The sequence below is a fragment of the Lepisosteus platostomus genome, chromosome 4, assembly GCF_059453375.1.
Source record: "Lepisosteus platostomus isolate fLepPlt1 chromosome 4, fLepPlt1.hap1, whole genome shotgun sequence".
Classification (NCBI taxonomy): Eukaryota; Metazoa; Chordata; class Actinopteri; order Semionotiformes; family Lepisosteidae; genus Lepisosteus; species Lepisosteus platostomus.
In genome coordinates, this window is record NC_142614.1 from 26,370,939 (window position 1) to 26,397,566 (window position 26,628).

The following is a 26,628-nucleotide window of genomic DNA, read 5'->3' on the forward strand; positions in this document are numbered from 1 at the left end:
CATAAATCTGTTTTGATGACATGCTTTGCTCTACATTCTGCACCCAGATCTTGATATCTGCCAGAGGAAATGATATTTCACTCCTTTAAACTACATTAACCCTATCTTCTGTAAAGCTCCCTGTCCATTAGCTTAACATTGCTCCTATTTCCAGTGTTTAAATTTCTTCAGGAAAAATCCTGATGAATGGTGTGCTTATTAATTCATGCTGAGGTTCTGTGGTCAAGGTCTGATCACTCAAGGACTTTACAAACATGACTTAATTAAACTTCAACAGATGAGCAAACCTCTGAAACCTAAAAGAATACATTTAAAATGTAATACTTTTAAAAAGGAAATTTTGGAATAGTCACAATTGAGAAACAGAACATGCACTGAACTCACAATTGATGACCAACTTTGGTATCCTGTCTCTAAAGCAAGTTTAAGCAAAGTAAAACTGCTCTAAAAGAAAAGAGCTGTGACATTAATATTGTATAGTCAATAGCTCCACAAAGACCAGAACCTTCACCTGTCCCACTTCTTAAGGAAGGCAATAAGGTCATGTAATTCATAGGGCTAAAATTTCCAAGATAAGAAATCTAGCCTGAGAATTTAAAGATGACATTTTGAATTTATAGCTCTGTAATGTCTTTTCTCATATGTGACAATTTTAACTTTCTCTGCTATTTGACTCAGAATAGATAATTATTTTGACAGAAATACTTAAACTAAAATTTTCAAGAAAATCCAGGCGAAGACTGGTTCTTCATTTCACCACACAAAAGGACAAAAAGAAAAAAAAGGGCTTAAATTGTTTGTTTCTTTAAGGGTTTCATTGAAATAAGAAATTCTGCTCTACAGAACAGTTTTCAAAAATATTGAAGAAGCATTTGTGATAATTGTTATTCAACCTGGAAAATGTTACAAGCCAGTAATATTTTTGAAGAAATATGTGTAGTCCTGTGAGGTTTTTTTTTTGAGTACAGCAAAGAAACGGCAGCAAAAGGCTTAACTCCACTTAAAAGAAGTTATAGGAAGTGATCCAGGATCATGTTAGGCCTAGAGCTGTGCACATAAAAGGACTGTCCTGACTCTCGGACTCCTACCTGCACAAGTACTTAGTATTGCCAGGAATGGCATCAAGGGTGTAGCACTCTCCTCCGTTCACACAGTAATTCTTCTTACTGTCACTACAGGGGGTGACATGGCTGGTTTTTCCTGCTGGAGGGGTGCTGGTTGACCCTGCACGGAAGACACAAAAGCAATAATGTTAATTAATGGGAGACCACATCAAGTTGGGAAAAAAAATTACTTTATATTGCCGTAGTAATAGAAGCAGTAGGTGGAGAGGAACTTTGTTACACTGTTAAAAGATTCATATATTTTAGTAATGTAACAGTAAATTCTAAAACCTATTTGAAAACGTCATACTCTAGTGGTTTCTGTTTTCATTATTTATTTATTTTTTATTCTTAAAGTCACAGTAAGAGGGGAAGACTTAAAATTTGGTGATACCGATGTAGACAAAGTAAAGATCTACAAGCTATAGTATGTTAGAAATACAAATGTATACATCATATTTCATGGTCATGAGCCTGGCTTTCACTTAATGCAACTGAAGAAAATAATACAAAAAAATTACAGGAATGATTTACCAGTTTACCTCATGCAATTTTCTTTAATGTTGTATTTTCTTTATCTGTTCTTTTAACATCACTTTATTAACCCTTTATTAAATTTCTTGCAACAGGAATTTGTCTTTTTGCATACCCCAGCTTGCTCTCCATGAGACACAGACAGGGAGAGAAGCTGGGGTTAGAGTGCACGGTCAGCCATTTATACAGCACCCCTGGAGCAGTTGGGGTTAAGGGCCTTGCTCAGGGGCCCAACAGAGTAGGATTCCTCTGCCAACAGTGGCATGTTTTATATTAATTAATATTGCATTTATACAAGTATTAGATTATATTCACACATCAGAGGAAATCCATCTGGAACAAGCAATAAAATCCTATAATCAATGTCTGTGAAGGTACACTTTTTGCTAAGTTGAAGCTCATCTATTAATTGAAATGGGTTAAATATACCAACACTGGTTTTTCAAAATAGCTTCCTTCCTGTAAGCTGAAGACCTTGACTTATCGGTACTCACATGCTTTCACATTTGCAATGCAAGCCAAGTAAATTCTGAAACAGTATCCTAAAGGAATTGTATTTCACTTGAGACCTCACCTATTGCAAATCCTACACCACTGTACCATCTTTAGAAGTACAGTATACAATCACACCGTTATGACTGGGGGACTTGACTCCCTGACACCCCCACCACAGTGAACATCATTTTTTAATGTCAGGACAATGTTAACATACAGTATAGTTACTTCAAGTCTAATACATCTTATAATTCACATTTCTTTGGAAATTAAGTTTCAAAAGGCATGTCATGAGGTCCTGATATATTTAATTGCTAAAAAAACAATATCTTTTCAACCTTCTGAATAAAGTTGCTGTTTTCTAAAAAATTTTTAGTATCTGATACAAACCCTAACAGGAGGACCTGATCATCCTGTTTCATAGATCTTTGCCATTCCTACAGTTACCTTTGATGTCCAAAGCAGAAAGATTGTAGCATTTATTGCAGAATCCTACCAATTTGTCAATTTAGATTAATTATACAAGACTGATACAGAATATACACACTGAGGCATTTTTCACTTTATATTAGCATCGTCAGCTTTGAAGTCACATTATCATGAATCGCATTTACCACTGATGCCATCAATGATTTTGCAAATACAAAAACGGACTAGAGAAAACTCAAAAATAACATTCTGAGCAGCAGGCTATATTGAACATATTGAACAAGATACCCACATTTTTACAACTTTGATGCTGATGATAAAATCTATGAAGTTAAATATATATAGTTTTCTAGCAGTATTTACTTTGAATTACAGCATTTTATCTAGTCTATTATATGTTAATCAAAAATAATAACAAAAAGAAAAGCATAGAGTTAATTATTTTAAAATACATTTTATCAGAAAAAACATAAGCAGACAGATGTACAGTAGTACATTCATTATGATTCAAAAAGTAATTCATATAAATTCAAAATTCAATCTCCTATATAATAAAAACAAGATGACTGTTGGCAAAAAAATAAATGGATTTTTCTCTAAGATAAATTTCCTTTGGCTGATAAACCAGTATTTATTGAATAGATAATACTTGTAGTAAAATACAAATTACAGTGCTATATATAAAAAATACATAAAGAAAAGAAACAAGAAAAGGAAGCCAAGCATTTAACTTATTTTGATTAAAAAAATTGTTTCAGTCCATTCAGTCCCAATAAACTGCAGATTATTTTCAAATGCTGTTCAAATGAAAATATGACAGTGCCTACAGTGTCTTGCAAAATGTGCATTAGCATTAGTTTAATAAAATATTAAGCATTTTTTCTCTACAAGCAAAAGCTGTAGAGAAAAAAAAAGTTTTTTTTTTTAGTATAAACACAATTTTGTTGGTGTATGATTATACAAATCAAAATACTCTCACAAAAAAGTAAAAAAGATATTCCCCTAAGGCTCACCTGAGAGTCTTTTGAACTGTTGGGATATATGGAGATACATTTCCTCGCTCCGGGCCATCACAAAGATGTTTTTCCCAAAGAATCTTTACTTCCAGTTCTTGGGACTTTTCTTTGTACTCTGACTCTAGTACCTGTCTTCCCTACTCCGCAGTGTAAAGGCCATAACTATTTTAAATACCACCCCCTCCTCTCATCTATAGACGTCACTCACAGCATCAGAGGTCTCAAAGCGTTCAAAAGCTGGCAACAGGAAAGACGTCAGCACTAGGACAGGGACTGAATAAAATGGCAGAGCTGGAACAAAATATGCGAAGGACAATCACGCATCAAGCAAAAGGTGATTGTATGTGTCACAAACAAGAGCGGTGCCTCAACTGAGACGCACATTTGCATTCTGTTCCCTTGGGACCAGAGCTGATTTGAAGCACGGAAATATGCCTCCAAAAAGGCTATTACAATGAATCAATAGCAATCTTCAATGCATGCCCCAGGCCCCTCATGCACAGCGAGAGAATGCCAAGTGTGATTTCTCATACTAATTGTTCCATTTGCCAAGAGCTTCACAAGAGCTAATCTAATCAGGAGAGGTGGGATCTTGCTGCTCACCTATTTCTGTTTTTAAAAAAACACTTAGCTCCCACTTGGGCCTTTTCCCAGTCGGAACTGAAGCTGAAGTGTCGCCCCAGTGCAGACTTCGTGCATTTTAACATTCCTGATGCAGTTTTGATCAAAGTATAGGAAGAAGTGCTCAGAAGCAGTTGAGCCATTTCACAATCTCAGATGACTGTAACTGTATCTATCATGGATATCAAAGGACAAACATTTTAACCTTAAATATTAATGTTCCACTACATGAAATACCTTCTTCTACATTCAAAGTACTATTTCAAACATGAGAAATTATTTAAAAAGTGGAAAATATAATAATCTTTCTTTCTGATGAAAGTACTTGTCTTGATGCTCTTATAAATTGGACACACAGATTTGATTTTTAATTTGGTTTATGTACTGCAATACAGCAATGACTAACATTTATCAACAAGCTGTAAGAAAGACATGCAACATTTTTAATCCTTAAACAGTAGTAGATGTTAGCTAATGAAGGATAGTGCACAACATTCTCACTCATGATATAAAGATTTCAGAAAGTAAACATCTCAACTGATGGATTCAAAGTCTCTTAGAGCAGTATTAATTTAGTGTTTTTTCTTACTTCTTCATATATTATAGAGAAAGAGAAAGCCTTTTAGTGCAAAGCAGCAAATTATTTATGAAACATATCCCATAAAAGCACAAGAAGGTAGTAACCTTTTTTTCTTGCACTTTGCTGCATTTTTTCCAATTGTAAAATGTAGTTTATAAAATTAACCTGTCACAGCTAGACATTCAGTAGAAGAAGAAGAAGGGAAGGAGTTTGTGTGTAAATGTTGCAAATGTTTAAGTAAGTAAAACTCACACAAAGTATGAGTAGAATGAGTATACTCATACTAAACAGCCTTTATTTTATAACAGGCTACATATAAAATGTAAACCGTTGTGTTCTAATGAAGCTGCCTAATTCCATAGCAGATGTGTCCTGATATTAGAGCATTCTTTACACTAATCCCAGCACCCCAAAAGCCACAACTATGAAGAACTCAAAAGCTAGATCATTACAGACTGCACCATGTCAGACACACACATTTGAGTATGAGGGACAAGTCTCTACAAAGAGTTCAGCTGTTAGCCAGCACACATACCACTGACAATCTACAGTACTTCCTGAAGTGAAGTTTAAATCTAAATGAAATAGAATCATGGGAGTTTCAGGAATTATTAACTAGTTTGTTTCTTAAAAAGGGTTAAAGTGTGGTAGGCAAGAGTTTTGACAAGCCTTTTTATTAGACCTCTTTCACTAGTTGCATTTAACCATCTACCTGACTTCATTCAATTAGCACTTTGGCATTAAAAGAAGTCTTGCTCTGTCAGGCACAAAATAGTTTTAAAATTTGTAAGATCTGCTTCTGTGTGCCATTTTAGGACCATTTTAAGCTTTTTTCCTAAATACAATACATTGAAAATGTCATGCAATGCCATGGGGCAAAAATAATGATAGAAAACAGAACGTTACATGAGAAAGAACATGTCAACAAGACAGAAGCAACCATTCCTTAGAGTTTTTGATAAGAAAAGTGTAGTCAAGTATATATAAATGTGCATGCTGAGAGAAGAGAGCTACAAACAGGGATGCCCGAGGTCTTTTAAGTGATTTGCTGAGAAGAATAGCTTTTCTAAGGTTAACATTTTTCATATAGAAATAAACTGGATAGTGGTGACAAAAAACATTAAATGAAATACTCACAGATTTTTTAAACTCATTGTCCTCTTAAACTCTAATTAGTTTATTTAGCTCATGATGGACTCTAAGTCATTTAATATTCTTCTCCTTCATTACACAGCACAATCACGAAATCAATCTCAGCTGTTTGAAATTGGATGTTCTCCCACTTATTCAGGGTGTTTGACAGGTTGTGTGCTGGGACCTTTACTATTTAGTAAGTACCTGTTTCTTCTTGATTGGATTAGTCATATAGATTATTATTATGGAATTCAATGAAGGAGACCATTTGGTTAGTAGTAGCTAACTGATCTGAAGATTTCATTCTGCCACTTCTTGAAAGAAGCCAGGAAATTGCCTTCAACAACATGGCTGAGTCCTGGTTTCAGACTCACAACCTGTAGAGAAGGGACTCCTCCTAGCAGCACTGCTATGCTGAGACTTCTAATGTGTTCTTCTTTATATGTGTTTGTCTGATATTAACATGTGGATGGTTACAAAACCTATACGGCTGAGAATACTTTTCATAGTTCTCTAACATCAGATTCAGAATGCAGGTGACTTTACTGTTGCTGGTGAAAACAAAATCCTTGATGGTAGTTAGAAACCTTGGTGTTAATTAACCTTGTGAGATCTTTTGAAGCACGTTTGGAAGGTACATAAGGGTATCTTTCTACCACCTGTGTAAGATTGCTTATTTAATGTTTAATCCCTTTGCCTGTCTGTTGCAGAAATAATTAAACTTGCTTTTATTTTATCTGCATTTGACTACCTTAATCTCACTTAAACAGCTATGTTTTTATTAAAGCCTTCATGTTTCATTTAGATTTACTGCTATTTTTTGGTCAATTTGCTGCTTTTTCGTTTTTCTCTTTTTAAAAATATATTATGCTAATTGCATATGTGCTATTGAACAGTACTTTGAATATTTGCATTATAAACAGTACTATCATCATCACCACCACCAACTCTTAGGACTAGAATAGTGAAAGAATGATGACATTAAACCATTCAGATCATAATTCTACCACATTGTGGCAAAGGATTTTTTAAAAAGAGGTGTGTTGTATAATTTTACATCGTATATCTATATGGCTTCCCGCATAGAGGAAGACCCGCATTGCGCTTGAGGGTTCATTTTTGAAGATGCAAGGTATCTAGTTACAATGCAAAAGAGCTGAGCACTAATTTCTGATAGGAAGCAGACGCTAAAATCGATTCTGCCCCATTTTATTTTTGCTGGCAAAAAGAAACACAAAACCTGAAGTCAAAGCTGGAATGCTGCAAAGGCAGAAGCCTGCATCCTCTGCAATTCTGTCATCTCAGCTTTTTTTGCCAATCTGGTGTATTAGAAGATTGAGTCGTATCTAAAAGGAGGCTCCTACATAATGTGGTCAAGGGTAGATGGCAAAGCAGTGCACCAGTACTGCTGATTCACAATCACACACTGCAGAGGTACTGTAGAATGAAAGGACAGCCCCCACAGAGAGTAGGGATTTGAGACAAACCCATAATTGGAAACGAGACCCCCACAGAGCTTGTCCTCCTCAGACTTAGTTCTAAAACTAAATCCTCAATGAAGGAGTCAGGCATAGGGCTGAACTGGAACTACTGTATTAAAATGTAGTTTAAAGAGCCAAGGGCAGGTAAGCTTGTCGTCTGAGAGGAACAGAGTCATGGCTATGAACTTCAACTAGCACATTAATTTTTAAACAAAAACCATTCATTATGCTGCGTATAAATACAGCAAATCATATGTAATTTTACAGTGGAACCAATCCACATAAGCAGCTAACTCATAAGTGCTTTAAGTGTTTTGGAACTGGAGCAAAAGTGCTGCATTTAAGGACTCTGAATCACTGTCCACTCAAATGACACAGTCTGGAATAACGGCAGAGGTGTGTAATACCTGATGAGGAACGAGTAAGAACTTACTGGCATAACAGTTATCTAGAAAAGGGACCATGAAGCATCCATAAGCCAAAAATGATGGAAGATTCATTCTCAGGTAATGACAATGTAATAAACCTAACTATATATTAAACTGTAAAGCTACAAAAAAACAAAGATGGCTTTGAAGGTTTTTGTGTTTATTATAAGTACATGACTACAAAGTACCATGGATTTTACACCTAAAATAATCTCTCCATCTTTTATGTTATCTTTATAAGAGAAGTCAGGATACTTCACTGCAGTACATTTTAACACTTTCCATGAGAAACAGCTATGAAGCTTTGCTTTTTGAATTTTTTTACATCTGTGGTTCAAGAGGGTTTAAAGTTAAGTGATTCTGGCTCACCACGTAGAGTTTCAGCTTTATCGACTGCTTCATTTACACCCTGACACTGGTTCTACATGACGTATTCAGACTTCACATTTGGAACTCAGGTTGTGGTAGAAGGCCTCGTGAATTTTAATGAGGTCTCCCGGTCGTAGTGGCAATGAAGGTCACAGCAGAGTTTTGATGTCACACTACCCCTGTGATTTTTCCTGTCTACAATGTTCAACACCCAGTAGCAGCTTTTCAAAGTAGCTAAAACACCAATTTTGAAATTCATTTGAAGATCTCACTGCAAATGAGTTTGCTGGGGGAAAAATTGGGCTATGACCATAAATTAGTTCAAACTTTTAAATACAATCCACTATCCCAGCAGGTATCTAAGTGAGATAGAAAACAGATAGACTGTTTCAAATGTTAATAAAAGTCAATTGAGCATTGTTATTCAGCTTTTTCATGTATTTACAGTCCTCCTAATGGAAAGCAACATCTAGTATAATAGGAATAACATACTGTACCTGAAGAAGGCTCCACTGCCAAAACATTGTGTTTCTTTTCTTTAACTTTCAATGAACCTTTACCCATTCCTATTTAGTGAAAAACCCAACCAACCTACTGTACAGTACAAGGCTGGATGCACTCTCTAATATAACCTCCTTAGTCTCTTCTGTTCCAATTGTTAATCCTTCTGGCCAGGAAAACATGCTTTCATTCCAGGGTAACTTCTATATTCAGATCAATTCCCAATGAGATTCAAACTACAAAGGTCTGTTCTGGATGTGTAGATTATGTGATAAACACACATCTCTCTGAATGATTCATTGAATGGCTTGATTGTTGTGAAATCAATGTCATCTTGAGATGTAAGTAGTTAAAAGAGTCTTCTTAAGACAGTGCTGGGAGAGACTGTAATTCCTGAGTCAAATTAAAGATGAATGATAGGTCAGTTTTAAAATAAGAGCCTACTGTATGTGTGATTGCTACATGTTTGTGTTAAGAATATATTTTTTCTTAATAATCAGGTGCTGTGAATTCAAACAGAAATATATAAATTATTATTAATTTAACAAAATGTAAGTGCCAAACCGAAAGATCAAAAAGGTTAGATGGGCATTTTTGTAAAAAGATAGCTACAGATCTATGTGGATTTTTTATTACAGCACTCTTTGTTATTAACAAATGTGTTTTGCTTTCTTGAAACACTGATGAAGTTAAATCAGAGGTAAGAGGAATGTAAGTAATCAGAACACCTGGTGTTGACTGGCTGATGAGTAAAAACAACAGAAAATACTGACTTTTCAAGTGTGTGGTTAAGCTATCTGGTCCCCCTTTATTTAGAAGCAATACAGTGCTCACAATTAAAAGAATAAATAAAATGTTAGAAAGGTGCTTTTTTAAAAACGGGGTTCCGTTTTGAAAATATAATAATTCACTTTGCTATGTAACAGATTTAGTTATTGTAAATAGATTGTTTAATAGAGTATTTTGTTAATTTTTTAATATAATAAAAAATTTGCTCCCATTTCCTACTGCAAACACATGAATAAATGGGCCACAGCGCTTTCAAACATTCTCATTCACTCATCAAGCAAACACCAATTATAAAAGCAGGGAAATGCCGACATAGAATGAAAAAATAGAACTTTTTAAATTAGGAAAACCATATAAGCTGTTAATTACTTTCATGCTGCCTTTCATCAATTTTGTGTCATGGTGTCTGCATGCAAATAGGTGCCTATAAAATCTGACGTCTCTTGATAAGGTTTTTGTTTATTTTATAACCTTACCAAGCTAAAGAATTATAAGTTATGAATAACTATCACAAAAAACAATATTCCAAAATATGACCTGATGCAAAACAGAGTCTTTAGCTATGGCTTCTGTACTATGCAAAGAGAGAGGTAAATAAAGGTAAAGAGAAAGTGCTTGAGGGAGAAAAAAAAGAGAGATGGATCTGGAGTCTGAACTAGCACACAGGACGTGATTGTATAAACACATCCCAGTGTACATGCAGACATCTCAGGGTGACAGACTGCCTAACACCTTACTGCTTTAGCTGTAAGGAAACGGAAAACATTATGTGAAGTTTATTTATCCTTATTTAGAAAGCACTGTCTGAAGGAAAGATGAATGGTTTTGCAACAGTGTAGTCCTCCCAGTCACAGTAAAAGCCTCCAGGGCTGTTCTCTCCCAGCAATCTGTTGAGTCATTAGCTGGCACTGAGAACCTGATTGCTCTCTTAATTCTTCCTCCTGCCCCAGGCCCAGGCTCCATTTCCAACATATGGAACTGTCTAGGACTTGACAGATTCTTACGAGAAAGTGGCCACAAAAACAGTGGCAGTGGAAATAAATCTTAACACCAGGAGACAGTCTGCAGAAAGCAATTGATCTTTTGATCCTTCAACAGCACGGTATAATTTCAGAAAGCTCTGTGGGAAATACAACCTCTTGATTCTATCTTCAGTTTTATGTAGAATTCCCAGATTTTTATCCCATCTTCAAAAAAATAACCGTGTGATATACAGTAGGAATTAAACTGAGGATGTTTTCTGACCACTCTTATTTTACCACAACTTCACTCTGTTGGTCTAAAGCTGTATCCTTTCACTGACATAAAAACAGAGTCTGAATGCAGAATAATTGACATTAACATTGTTTGACTGTCATAAAAATCTCACAGCACATTCTTAGAAGTGTTTGGCAATGGTAGCAACTAAATAGTAACAGTAGTAAAAAAATCATCCCGGGCTAGAAGAATTGATCTGAGATCATATGAAGATGCAACATTTTAATATGAAATTGGAATTCAATTTAAAGCACAGCTAACAAAACGTTGAAGTACTAGCAGTAAAGTGGGGGGAAAAGAGATGATTTAATAAAGATTTTATGAAAAAACTGTTATTTTAAGCTTCTGAAGCGACGTTCTTTTATCCATATTCTGCGCATAATTGGCTGTATACTTTAGCAGAGATGACATGTCTAAATATTTATACTTACAATTGTTATTAATAATCATAACATTAACCACATCAATGTGCACGGTTGCAAATCAAACACCACAGGGAAGTGGGTTCACAATAACCTACGACTAACAGTTGCAGCTAGATTACAGTAAATGGTTTCAGTTCAAGGTGATGTACAGTATGTACTGGTAAGGAAGCAGGACAGACGCACAGACACACACATGACACAGACATAGATACGCACACACTCACACCAGGGCCAGTTTTTCCTGAAGCCAATTAATCTAAAGTATAAATATGTCTTTGGACTGTGGGAGGAAACCAAAGAACCCGGAACAAACCCACGTGGAAACGAGGAGAACAAACAAACTCAGCACAGATTGCACACCTGCTCCAGAACTGATCCTTGAACCCGAGTCCTGCAAGGCAGGAGTCCTAACATTGCTCTACTGTGTATTGTGAAGAATATAAAAAAACGGACGTAATATACGAAACAACAAGCTGCGTTAAACTAAAAGGGAGCTGTTTTATTTTTAAATCCTTTCTTGGTATAGTAAGTACATTGCAATTACTGTTAAAATAACTCTCACAATAGTTTCATGTGTGGCTTTTGCTGTACTCAGTAAACTGAGCTCTTCTTTAATGACCTTCTTTAAAACTGTAGTTTTCTCAGGGACACATACTCCAGCAACATGTCCTCCGCAAACAGAAAATAGAAATTTCATTACCTTGTAAAAATACCAGACAAGACAGATGTATTGCAGTGAGGGATAATCAGGAGAAGTGTAAGCTTTTTTTAAGCGCAATGATTCTTTTTTTAAAATATTCATGTACATGGATTAAATGGGCAACTTTCTTGTTAGAATAAATCAGTGACCCGCATTACCCATTACAAGCAGCCTTTTAATGGCCTTTAAATGGTAATCCATACCTTCACTGTGCAAACAAGTCTCCAAGGTAAAGTGAAACCTTCAGGAACAAGACCAATAAAATATAGTTATGTTGTCTCTTCCTTTAGCCTTTATCTTATCCTTTGTATTCAGCTGCTAGCGACTGCCTGATTAAACCAAGCCCACCAGCAAAGCTTTAAAAAACATGGGAGGGCTTCATACATCTTATGATGCAAACATTAAAAAGATATTTTAAGACATCAATACCAGCCTTTGCCATTTCCCTCATTGACTTTGTGGTTCATCTGATGGAACTGCAGTTTGGCTTTTCCTGCCATTTCCATGCTTTCTGTTCTAAATCTAGGGATCACTTTCACAGTGCTGTCAATACCAAACTCTCGACAGCACCATCAGTCTCACACTTGACAGCAGATTAGGAAGAAATCCTTCCTGATCTATGAGCTTCAATTAACTGGATTTAGTTTTTTTATATAACCAAGATTTGAAACAGGGCATGTACATTTTTTATTTTCAATTGTTTTTCTACAATATCAGGCTTGCTCATAGAAGTAAAGAAAAAAAAAGCAAATTTGTTTAAAATTCAGGTAATTCTTACTATAACAACTGTTCATATCTGTTTGAACAAAGATTCCAAAACCTGCATGTGCTTAACACAAGTTTCTTTAAGACAGAGACTCAACATATTCAAACAGTGGAGACTTTGCGTGGTGGTTTTTTGAGTTTTGAAAAAACAGTGTTTTTTTTATACTCTTTGAAAATAAGCCTAAAAATGTCATAGGCATCATACTTAATGACTAATTTGCAAAGTTAGATTTTCTAACTTCCGGAAGAACAGAAAAAATTAAAAACAGATGCAACATCTTAATTATTGCAAGCTGAATAATTCAGCATCTTTTGGAAGGAAAGTAAAAAAAAGACTCTGTTGTTAAGGCTTTCTAATTTATAAATGTACATTTTATTATATAAACTATTTCTTTTTCATAAGAAATGATAAAGACCCCAGTAAGAAATATTACTTACTAACCTTTATAATATAAATTGTAAATCCACAAGTCAGACAAATCTATAATGTAACAATAAAAACAATGCTTTGGGAAGCAAAGGCTTCTCTCACAGAATTAAGAATCAAAGACTCATCATATTTCATTGTACCAAACAATCAGAACAATCAGATAGGACAAACAACCATGACCTACAGGTGATCAGAAGGACATTAAATTCCTTTCAGAGCTCAACAGAAAGAATCTATAAGGAAATATTGACTTTTCAGCCTTACAGCTGGCTGTCAGAAACTTGTGACATGACAGGTAAAATTTCATTACTCTCAGTGGTGGTAGGGCACTCGATAATCCAGCTCAATATCTTTGCTACTTTTCCTTTCTTCTTCCTTAATACCCAGTGAGAAATGCATTAATCAAACAATGAGCAAGAGGTTATAAGTCCATTTTTCAACAGTAAACAGGAAACTTTTACAGCTCAGATTAGAGGCGGTAGAGACTTATGTAAAGAAGATGCCCATATACTGAGCTGAAGGCTCCTTTTGCTATTTAAGCAAAATCACTACTGTAACATCTGTCAATTCGCATAGAGAGTACAAATTGAGAGTACATGATATACGCACACAGTTGTAAGATAGTGGAAATGTAAATTACTAAAGCAGGAACTCAGCGATGATATGTTCTCAAAAAGAACAGAGGATTTTTAAATAAGGAAAAATGTATACACTTTTCAATATATCCAGAGCAACTGGGGGAAACCCATGCTAACACAGCGAGAACACACAAACTCAAAATTGAAGTGCTGGGCCGCAGCACTGCGAGGCTGCAATGCTAACTACTGCACTACCGTTCTGCCCACTTTATGTTTTTATATATATTTAAAAAAAAGATTTTCGCTGCGCTGTGGTTGTAATATAACTTGATTCTAGGGTCACAAATATGAGCTTTAGATTAAGAGACAATCAAGAGACAATCTAGAGATAGAAAGCAAAAATGGACCAATAAACACATATGATGACAAAGGGGAAGTGTGAATAAAAATGAAATATTGAGAAACAGATTCTTAAAATTTCAAAACAACCCCATTCTATGAGATGTACTGGATGTGCTATATAGCAAGAAAAGTAGTTTCACCTCAAAATGACATCACACTGGCAACGTCTGCAGGCAAGGAGGAATATCCTCATTGCAGCAGAAAGAACAAACAAGAACCTCTTTTCTCTACCATACATCACAGATGTCAACAATTCATTTGTTTTTAGTCCATGGGCAGGTTCAGTATAATATAAGCTTGCTCTACATTCTAAAGTTGCATCTTAAATGCAAAAATAAACAAGACATGATTATAGATAAGCAGCAACATTTTCACTATGTAAGGTGCTTGTAAATGATGCAATGAAAAAGAAATTGTAACCAAATGTATACAATGACGTTTACACATGCATGCACTTTAGATTTGGCCATTCTTTTAATTATACTGAATACAAGAACCCAAAGTAAGTAAAAAATGGGTAGGGGAATTGACAGAGTTAATCCTACACATTTCTAGAGGATTAGCACACTCTTCAATCTTTTTCAGTATTTGTTAAGATGCTTAGCAGATGCTTACAGGAGAAAGTAAAAATACAAATGACAAGAAAAATGAATAGGTGAGGCCAGCTCATGTTAGAAGTGGAATGCAGGACAGAGTAAAAACAATATTTAATGTTACAATAAAGGTTTGAATCATTGTAGACCATATGACCACATAGAACCATACTGTATATACTGTAGACCATAAATGATATTAGCAAGGTATAATATTATCAGTCACTGGTAAAGTGTTCATAACAGAGTGAGAGATTTCTTAGGTATTGTTAACACACATGAATCGTGAGCAGATGCTGAACAGAGTTCAGAGAAGTGTCCTAGCACATGTCATGGAATGAGAGCAGGTTTCCATGAGAAGCAATCGTCTTGGCTCAAACCAGAGTGGCCTAGAGCCAAGATGGCTGTTGATTGACTAGTGACATAACTATTGTGTTAAACTTCTGGACATCGAGTGTAAGACATTCAGAAAAAAATGAGTGGAATTTCACAAGAGGTAAAGGAACTTTTGGGAAGGGCTCCTGTGAAATTAGTTACGCTCTTGTTTAATTCAAAAAGTCAAATGAGTCTAGGCTCCAACAGGGAAGAGACAGGATTTTAATCTGGATGAAGCCGTATTAGGGATGTCAATGTTTGTTATGGAGCAGTGTCCCTAACAAAACTGTCAGTTGGAACGAGGGGAGACGTGGAATGGGCTGGCAAACCGACCTGTGGGATTTGGTGGTGATCTAAGTGAGGCAGCTTGAGAAGATATACTGTACCACAGGAAACCCCACTGAGCTGACTCAGGTTCCAGACAGGCGGACTGTGTGATGGCTCATTCGCCAAACCCAAATGTGATGTTGTGGGCTGCTGGGAATAGGACTGGCCTGCTGGATCAGGAGGTACAGTATGAGCACCTGGAGGGAGGAGGCACTGCTTGGCAAGGTACCAATGCAACTTCTTCACCGGCTCATGTTAGAAGTGCAATGCAGAACAGAGTAAAAGCTATATTTAATGTTACAATAAAGGTGTGAATCACTGTAGACCATATAACCACACAGGACCATATATGGACCATAAATGACATTGAGCAAGGTGTAATATCAGTAGCAGAGACTGCACATGTATCCGTAGTAATGACATCAGAGGATCTGAAAGTGACGGCTCTTCCTGTTACTGGTGAACACTTTTTCACAAGCACTGGATTGGTCGGCCGCTAAAGGAAATATGAACAGGGATTAGACCCTCATGAGAGAGGTCAGTTTTATCCCAGTCCCTAGTGAACAGTGAAAGAGAGGACATCCTGAAATAGAGGTTAGAGAAGACCAATGTATGATTTATGATCTTGAAGGGAAATAAAGCCATAGTGACAAAAGTAGTGTCAAATCACTAAATATGCCATGAATATAAAAATTTAATGGAACAATGATGATGTAGGTCACAAGTCATGAGGTCATGGTTAGCTGAGAGGTAGCATTGTCACAGTATTGCTTCAAAATCCTTATACCATTCACTACATCATAAAATATTTTCGTTACTGCTATAATACACATCTTCCAGAAATGATTTTACATTTATAGACTGTTGTTATCTTATCACCTGCTAATATGAAGATATCCCTTTATGCTAGGATCATCAAACAAGTATCTGGGTTGCATGTATCAGACTATTGAAAACTATATATAATATATAATGTATATAATATACATAATTTATATATTTTAATATATAAATTATATCACTAAAGGGAGTAATTCTTTTTTTCTAAAAAAAAAATATATACTGAAGGGGCTAATAACAATTTAATCTATTTAAGAATCACATTCTTGCTTTTTCTAATTGTGTGTAGAATTCACCCCTGCTTGCTCCTTTGGAACCCACACAGTAATGCAGCTTCCCATCCAAACTTCCCATCCTTTAAAAATCAGTTTTCTATACAGTCTGTTAATATACAGAGACTGTATAGTGACACTATACACTACATGACTGCCAGGTCAAATAATGTTGAATATGACAAGAGAAGACAAAAGAATATCTGTAAAAGCTGTAGACATGAAAGCAGTGTGTCACATACAATCAACGAGGAATTTGACAGTGCAAAGGGCACACTAAAGGACAGACTGTTTCTGAAGCTGATTTGTTTGTAATGGGTTGTCATTTCATTTCACTCTTAACTGTGAGAATAAAGGAGAAAGATGAAGACTATACAGTGACACACAGCACATGAGCAGCGTGTAAAGACTAAAAGGTAAGCAACACAAATAAAAGGGCATCCTGGATATCTGATGCAATCTCTGCAGCCCATTAGTCACCAGCTGCAAGATACTGTATGTCCTGCCCAATCAGAATCTACTTTACACAAGTGTTCTAATTTAATGACTTTATTTTCATGATTGGGCCATGGGCCTGCTACATCAATGTCAACCCTGAAAAGGAAGGAAGCGCACCAGTGTCATTTTTCAATTATTGATGAATTAAATACAGCACATGGCCCCGTCTCAAGGTCTGTCCATGGGATGAATCATCATTACAAAATAGTGTGCAGTCCAAATATGAAAGTAAACAAAAAGTCAATGTGGTGCTACTGATGTCATAAAATAAGCCACATTAATCACTACAAATCTAAAATCACATTAAAATTGGCAGTCATGCCAATGAAAATTAAAATCAATTATCTTTTATATACTGTAAATCTATACAAAATCATTATTTCACTTTGGCTTCTGGGAAGGAATTTATGCAAAAGACTCTGAGCACTTTGCTGGCAAGAACCCAAATTTACAATAAGTCTAAGCACCACCTCAAAGAATAAGTGTACTGAACAAAGACAGTCTGTTTCCAAACCATTAATCAATAAAACCGGCAGTGCACCTCTTCATTAAAGACCCCAATATATAGTGAACAAGAGTGGGAAAGACATACTGTAGAAACCTGTTCCATACAGTATAGCAGCTGGTTTTTGTGCTCTCCAATACAAGTAAGAAGGGGTAATTACAGTAAGTAAGCTAAGCAACATAAATATATTGTAAAATCCAAACTTTCTGCTATTTTACACATACATACACACGTGCAAAATGTGAACTTGAATTGTCACAAAAGCAAACCAATTAAAATCCCACAAACATGTAAACATGCAGACATTTAGTATTTTGTTGATATAGTTGATAGTCCACAACAGTTGCTGAAATGCTTATGAATTACAGGTGTCACAGAAAGTAGACCTAAAGAGACATTTCAAAATGACAATCTGTTACAGTATGTTAATCAGTGTAATTTCGATGTCAGACAAGTTTGACAAGCTGATTCTCTTCTCCTACCTCTCTGCTTAACATGGATCTGTGCAAAGCAGGTTAATGTTCACAATAACCCACTTCACATCATAATCACCAATAAAAGCCACTTTGTGGACGGCGAGACTCTCGATTCATTAAGAGGTGTCCAATCACTTTACACTTCCAATCTCAGCCCATAGTATCCCAGAGGACCCTCATCAAGCGCACAAAACTTTCCAAGCTCTCATACCATTGTCTGTGAAGGTAGAGCAAAATGAAATGTCAGAGTCCATAAAGACAAAGCTACCGATGCAATAAACAGTGCTGCATAACAAAGAGCTCATTTAGGACTCACCATTAACTGTGACTTCCACTTCATCCATTGTAAGTGAAAATCTAGAACCAAAAGGACTTCACAGGGGTCTTTTCAGCAATGCAATTACACAATATGACCTGTTCTGTGCTTCTGATACTGTACATTCTTTGCCTTTGAAGCAACCAAGGTGCTTGTGTGAAGCATCAGGCAAGGAATTAGTTTTAGCAGAATTTACAGTTAGTTAAAAAATCAAGACCATAAACAGGCAAGATAAGTAGGTAATTCCAGGAGGGGCTCACCAGTGGTGCTGAGTCTACCTGTAATCTCATCCGCACGCTCACAGCAGGTGTCACTTTGTGAGTGCTCTCCAACACTTCCTACTGGGACTGAATAGAAGGTTAATTAAAATGGGGGAAGGCCAGCACCGTACAATGTGTGAGAGGACTGTGCTGCACAAAAAGAATTAACCTTCAGCGTTTGTCCTCTTCACTCTTGACAGTGCACAGTCCATGAAAATGTAAGTTATAGCAAGTGTTACAGTGAGAGGGAAGCTATTTTAATAAAAAAAAATTATAAAAACCATAAAAAGTAATTTACAGGTAGAGAAAAAAAAAGTAGCAGATGTCATGTCTTGACTGACTCAGCTGAGGAAAGCTAAATGATGGGTTCAATTTACCATACCAATTTGCCTCTAAACCATGTATGAGATTTTATAATTGGACTCTGAAAACGATTCAGCTACTCATGGGATTATCAACACTGTAGGAGGGGTAAAAGATTGAAAAATATGAGCACTGCTAAAAGAGGTTTCGCAACATAGTCCCTGAGTCTTTTGAAGATTTTACTACCTTGCTTTAATTACTGATTATATAGCACTTTCTATACAGTAATACGCATATTCATTGATATTACACAATCAGCATTTTTTAATATCAACTTCAAGTTCACTCACCCAAGAGAGAACCTTGCATAAAATAACCCTAAGGAAATTCACATGGATTGTTTCTAAATACTTGGTTACATCCAAAAAGGGTTCTAAAAAAAAACATCTGTTAAGACAAGTGGTAACAATAGCCTAAACCAGGCAGAGAGGCATCCCAGTTGCATGTAAAATGTACAGTAAGCTATTGGACAGATTGACTTTGCTAGGGGGTTGAATGAAACTGACTTACTCATGATGCATTACATGGCTGGCGGGAGTCCAGTACAGCGAATAACTCCAGAGTGCAAGTCTTTAGACCCTGCTGCCTGGATACTCACTGCAGAAAACCCTAAGGCAGGACCACACCACAACAGCTGGTGTCAGGGGTGCCCCCAAAAGACACTGCAAAGCAGCTAAGACCGTTCTGCATTAGTCTGATACTGCAGCATTTTAACACCATCCCTCCCTCCAGTCCTGTGCGACAGGGCTGGCTCTGTGCTCCTCTGCTGTAGGTAGGATTGATGAAAACCAGTTCCCTCAGGCTCACTGCTTCTACTTGATGAGGGGAGAGACTACCCATATTTCTTTTTATAGTAATGCAAATAAAAGGCAAATAAGAAGCCACACTTGGCTGCATATTTTTCCATGATACGCCAATGCAAATTTAATGATTCCTGTGATTAAATCATAGGTGATTTGTTTCCTCTAAAAGGAAAATAAAATTATACATACAACATATCATACTTCTTTCAATAGTTAAAGAATAAGGTAGTCTGACAGGAGTTTCTTAAAATAGACTCCAAATCCCAATTATATTCTGTGTGTGCTATAACCTATACATATCTATTAAAAACTGTGCCCACAATTCAGGATTCCTAACCTTCCTAGAATCATTTACCAATTTAACATTGTCTGTGAATTTGAACTGAGCAGTAAAGACCCTCTCAGCCTCATCCATCTCCACAAAAATATGGGAGCAGTAATCTGAACTCTCATCAGCACATGCATCTCTATCAAGGTGTGACTGTATCATGCTGTCTATAAAGCTTAAACATTTCCCCTGAAGATGAAATGATGTCAGAGATTATACCTTTACATTCATTCTGAAATGAAGTTTGATTGACTTGCTTATTTGCAGATAATTTTTTCAGAGAGTACCTATTGTTCGTTGACCCCCTTGGGCATGTTTTTCTTCAATCGTGTTTATTGGAAATTCAACTGGTGTTCTGGTGGAGAATTGGTAGTTTAAGGCTTCATTCATTTTGAATCTTGACTTTTTGGAAAGAGCAAAATAAAAACTAGATCATAGATGGCCTTAGCAGTGAGGAGGATTATTTGCAATCACACTGGGTTCCAATCCCAGGTGGCACACTATCAAAAGGTACTGTATGTATGAAAACACTGTATAGCCCTATAAACTTGCTTTGGATTAAAGTGTCATATATAAATCTAAAACCATAAAAAACGCAGGTTCTAGAAACCACTTTGTGATACAGTTCTTAATTTTCCCCTTTTGAAAATAATCTTTATTTGTATTCGTAGTATGAGTCAAGTAAGCAATTTTGTTAAACAATTTAGCCTGTTACTTACATCAGATTTGATAAAGCATTCAAATTACTTCAAGAAAATGAGCATATTGTTTGCTTAAATAAGAATGTAATAATAATAATAAAGTTTTATTCATTAAGTTTAATGTCATGTATATTGTCACTTATTATACAGAAATATAACAAAATATACAGTAATGTTTTTTTAAAGTCAGTAAAGTTCCTTTTTGTTTAATTTATTTACTGTATAGTAAAACATCATAAGCTGTTTAGCAGGCTGTCACAGTATAATATGCCAGTACAATACAAATTATCCTCCATTGAAAAGTTAATTCAGTGTACCAATTCCATATTAACCTTCTTTACTTCCAATGTGAGAATCACCTTTATAATCAAAAAATGTAAAATCAGCCTTATTAACCCGAATGTGTGAAACACCAAATGTCTGCATATGATGCAAACTGTTCCTATGTACCTTGGAACTTCAACCAATACAACAAGAAACAGAAATATAAATTAACCCATCAACAAGAAAACAAACCGTTCTTTCATGTGACAAACCGTAGAAACAAAAATGCCAAATGTTCTTTCCCTAAGTCTCCTTATTTTTTTCATGCTCTCACATCTTCATCTTCAGAATTTCTCATTTTATTTGTAATGCAATTACTCAAAATGACACACAAACAATTCCTCCTTTTTTATATGAATGAAATTGGCAAAATATTGGCAAAATACATGCTTTTCTATTTAGCTGTTGTAACCTTTACAGAATGCATGGAATATTTTGATACATTTAAAAAGGTTCTCTTTGAGAGATTACAATATTAGCCAGTATATCTAGAAAAAGCATGTGAGCACAATTTTGAGACAATACCTAAACATAACTAAACATAGTGTCAACATTAAACTAAAATGACTTAGAAACCCACTATCCTTGCAAATAACTGTGCAGACCACCATAAGAGACAGGTACTTTAATTTTGTTTCCAAAATAAGAAATCCTTCTGTCTACATTAGGTTACAGAAAGGAACTCAAAAATTAATGTCACTCTCAGGGTGTCACACCTGCTGTTGAAGATGTGTTGCTCCAAGGAAACATTGCAACTAGCTGAAGAGACCTGCAAACCACAATCCTCACTGGGGAAGGAACCAATCTGTACTCTACGCTCACAGCCCTTAGTAGATTTAAGGGGAAAAAAAAACTGTTTGGTCTAATGTTCATCCCTTCCATCACTGATAATCAGGTGTCTTCTTTGAACTTAATGATACTCATCCTGGTCATTGTTAATTACTCACACACACTAGCAAGAGCAGAAACATAGAAACGGAGGGGGGAAAGCATAAAACTGTGCTATATCTATAAAATATAGTGGCCAAAGTTTCAATTTCAAACTGATGGCATTAGATTCCAAATAGACATGTTTACATGAATAAACAAGCAGTGAAAAAGAAAAAAATAGTTTGGCTCTTTGTGCAAATCAGCATCACAGTAACTGTGTATATGAAGCATACCATATGAAATCAGAGCTCAAACTCAAACCATCCAGACAGAACTGAGTATCCTAGCTCTCTGTGTGTTATGAGACCAGCCTAGCTCTTGTGAGGTGATACCACAGGGACTGCAACAGACTCACTATACCCTTTAACATTCTTCTCCACAAAAAAACCCAGTCCATGAGTGTTTTCAAACTATCAGGTTCCGAATCAGGACACTATAGCAACATAGTCAACCCTCTAGGTTCAAATGTCTTCAGACAGCCTGAAGCATCAAACACATTTCGGTCACAGACATTCTAATTTATACCAGAATATTACACGGAATTGGGATTGATCACTAACTGAATACTTGCCGTCTTATAAACTTCAGCAGTTAACAAAGTATAATTAGTTCTCTTAAGTTCTATTGGCTACCCTTTCGTGACATCACCTTTCTTGCTTTTTAAATGGTAGAACTAAAATGGGTTTATTCTGCAGACCTTAAACAAAACAATCAGTCATCACCTGGAAAGTGTTTCACTAAAACTCACCTCTCCTTTCTACTTACACTAATGAAAAGAGCAGCATTCTGAGAGTTTGTTCAAAGAACCAGCCACAAAATAGAGCAGTTTGTATAGGTTTCAAAGACAATAAGATGACAGATTGAATCAAAGCCCTTCCGGGGTTCTCTTCTCATTTACTAAGCGACAAGGGGCCCTAAACAAATCATGAGAACAGCAAGACTGATGCATCAGAAAAAAAACTACAAATGCCTATTTTTTGCTTTATCAATAGTTTAGCTTCCAGATGTCATCTAATTTCACCCTAATTAAATTAGAAAAGTGTTGCTTCAGCTAGCCTTGACAATGAATTAATTAGGCCCTTAACCCGCTCTCGGAGAGCTCCTTACTTCAAAGAATGGAGTGCAAGACTACTTTTTTCTTAATTTATGCCTAATACTCACCCCAAATCAATATTCACTAAAGCCCTGAAACACATTATTAGCACAACAGCCTTGTGTCTGTATCCCATGTGGGTTAAGGCTAATGTGAAATGATAGCAATATGGAGATTGCATTATATCATCTGCATATTATATATACAGGTAGATTATTATTAAACACATGTATTAATAAAAATGTTTCATGTGAATAATGTGAAAGCTTTATACTTTGTTTCATTTTAAGCCACTTCTAGTGGCAAGCAGTGCAGATATCTGCTTAGGGAAATTAAAGATGCTTACATCTGAGTTTTATCCAGTATCTGTATTGAACTACTGAAGAATGCACTGCTGTTCTCGAAAGGACAGAATTCATTCCCACATACTAGGTGCCTTTAACATCAAATTGACTCACAAATGTTCTCATAGAAAGAATGCTCACAAATATTAGACATGTTAAACATAAGATTAATTTATTAGAATTCAATTTGGATGGACTTTAAAAGGTGCAGACTAAGTCACTCAGACTAATAGAAGAATGTGACAAAATGATTTGTTTTGTTGCAGAACTATAAATCTATTGTTGCATTCTGTATATACTGTATGCATTCTCAACCCCAATTGTTTAATCAAAATGCATTATCTGGGATGAAATAAGCCTTAATATTAAGTGTTGTTCTTCTTTCTCTTTTATTTCTTAGGGGATTATAGGACATTTTATTAAATGCTTACTTAGAAATTCTTTTAACATCACCATATTACAAACTCATTTTTTTTCTTTTGTGAAATTTGCAACAGGTACAATTTTCATTTGAAGTTACTACTTGCCACGATATTAAAAGGTGGGTGTTAAAAGTCAGTGAAAGAATAGTCTTTTATGGACTTGCTAGATTTTTATTTTTGGTTACAGGTTGTATATGAAACTAATGCTAATAAAAATGAGACTCAAAATGATATTTAACCATTACACACACACTGTAGTCTCTTAATCCTTTAGTGCTACAGAAAAAAACTACTCAATCATTTGCATACAATTACAAAACATTGTGTGATGGAAATATGTTGAGTTAAATGGTACTTATTAATTCAGAGAGTTCTAATTGAAAATCTGACTAGAATTTCTGTCCCACATACTTCAATAGCCCATGCACAAAAAAACAGGAATTCACATAATGCATATAATCCACCAAATGAACAAAAAAAAACAACTAATCAACAAGCCAGCTGATCTGCTTTATAAATATGACAATGAAGAGAAGACCATAAAGGAATTACTTTGTTCCCACTGCAGTCAGACATGCAAAGCCCCACGACAGTCCCATCAGAAAGGAAATGTCATCTATCTGAGCTACAGCAGGAGAATTTGTTTAGGTGAGTACAGTAAATGGATGAAGACAAATCAGACCTTCTCCTGGAAGTGTATGGTGGGGAACAGCAAACTCTCGAAACGGCTAGAAATTTACCTCTGTTGAGCATCAGGCATAGCAATATACTTCCTAGCCATGACATCTAATTAGGTCTACAGATGGGGTTCCATGCTTCTGCTGTTGTCTCACATCACCAGCACGTACTGATGAGAATGAGCACAGCAAGACCACACATACAGATTGTACTTTATAGGCTATAAAAATGACCTGTGAGGCTCAGTCAGCTCAAAGAGCTGGATGAGTTATCAGCACACCACACAGCCTCAAGGAAGAGCTATAAAAAAAATGAGCTACGGCCACAATTTGTACATGCAGGCCATTAAAGATTTCCATTGTGGTAAATATTCCCATCCTGGCACAGCACTCTCTTACAGTTTTTACTTGTAATCTCAACATTTCATAAATTCATGCATTTTGTATTATGGAAAAGTACTGTATTTATATAACCACAATTCTTCATGTTGCTGTAAGAAACATTGAGCTGAATTAAAACAAATGTATGCCTCTTCACAGGTGGTTTTTCTAATGCTATTTCCACATGCGAGTATCATTTTTATGTTATCATTGTAATATCTATCATTATTAATTCTTAAGAAGTAGTTACTTTGATGATTAATTAAAAGCTCTATTTTTTACATAATTTAATTAAATCAATATGTAACCTACAAGTAAACAATACATAAATTAAACTGCTTACTGTAAAGTTGTAACCTTTTAGTTTAAACAGTCTAAATTCAAATAAATGACGTCTTCATTAAAAGGTATATTTCAAAGTATTATTTCTCATTCAATACATGGACTTGAAACTACTGAATATAAAAACTTGAATATCTACTGAGACTTGCAAATAAATTTGTTTGAATTTTAATGTTGCATCAAATGAGCCAATCTAGCACGGACATGCTATTCAAATCTTAATTATGCTCAATTATGCTCAGCTTAATTATGGGAGAGGAAGAAAAGAAGCTGTCCTTGTCTACAACACAACCTGCTACTGGGGGAAAAACAGTTTTAATTTAGTTGGCAATATAAGAATACCATCTCATAATTGATAACGCTGAAGTTAATAACTTACTTCCAACAATAAACATTGGTAGTTGAAATGAAGCATGACACATTTAGGCCACCAGTTTTAGGCCACCATTTCAAATGCACTGCTACAGTACAGAACAGAGATCATAAAACAACAAGAATGGAGAGAAGCAATGAAACTGCAATGAGGTAAACAGATGACAGATTTTTCTAACAAACAGTGGGGAACATTTCAGAACCTCAACAAAAGGGAAAAGAAAACACCCTGCTTCATAATGAGGGCTGTAAAATGTGCAAGAGCTTTGAAGTTCGAATTTCCACTATAACTGCCGATAAAACCCTAGCACCTTTTCCAAAAAGGAAGTGCATAGCTGAAACAACTTGCCAACTAAAACAAAAATGTGCACAAAATGGCACAGAAATATAAGATTCAGTCACATAAAAACACCTAGAAAGATAAAAATCAAAAGTTTTAGTCCAGATGTTCCTCATATTGTGTAAACTAAAACCAAAGGAACTATCTTTATTCATTCTGTGCCATTTCCCTGTAACATGCTCATCAGTCTTTTCTGAGCTCTAGCATGATTTTGTCACAGCACTGGAATAGCACAATCAATTTGTCCAGACTGTGTTCCATTTCCTTTGCTAAACTGGGTGATTTCCCAGAGCTAGACAGGTACACAGCACCATTGTCAGACACCAGAACAATAAACTGTTCTGACACTCTTGAGAGACATGCAGTCTTAAAATTGCAAAAAAAAAAAAAACATCCTTAACAAGGCATAAAATAACACATTTAGCATAATACACATCAAATTTTCTTTCACATAGCAAGTCTTGCAGTCCAGAAACCACTAAATCTAGAGCCAAACATTTTATAGGAGGGCAAATTAAATATATGAATGATTAATATGCATCTCTTATCATACACAGATATTTATATCATACACTCATATTGATATTTACAGTGAGCTTGTACTAATGCCCATATAATTTTTAATAGTCATTTATAAATAAAAGAAATAGGTGCATTTCTTGTGGTGAATAGGGTGACAGAACTGCTTGGAGATACAGTATGTCCTCTA

The 26,628-nt window shown here is 35.6% G+C and overlaps 1 protein-coding gene across 6 annotated transcripts in view; it reads right to left on the reverse strand.

Moving 5' to 3' along the window:
- The window catches only part of nrg1 (neuregulin 1), a 241,922-nt gene that overhangs the window by 18,550 nt on the left and 196,744 nt on the right, over window positions 1-26,628 (reverse strand). For all 6 annotated transcript variants that reach the window (XM_088629224.1, XM_088629223.1, XM_088629226.1 and 3 more), the window contains one exon: window positions 1,089-1,224. In XM_088629224.1, the coding sequence (XP_088485350.1) occupies window positions 1,089-1,224 (136 nt within the window). The remainder of the gene's footprint in view (window positions 1-1,088; window positions 1,225-26,628) is intronic.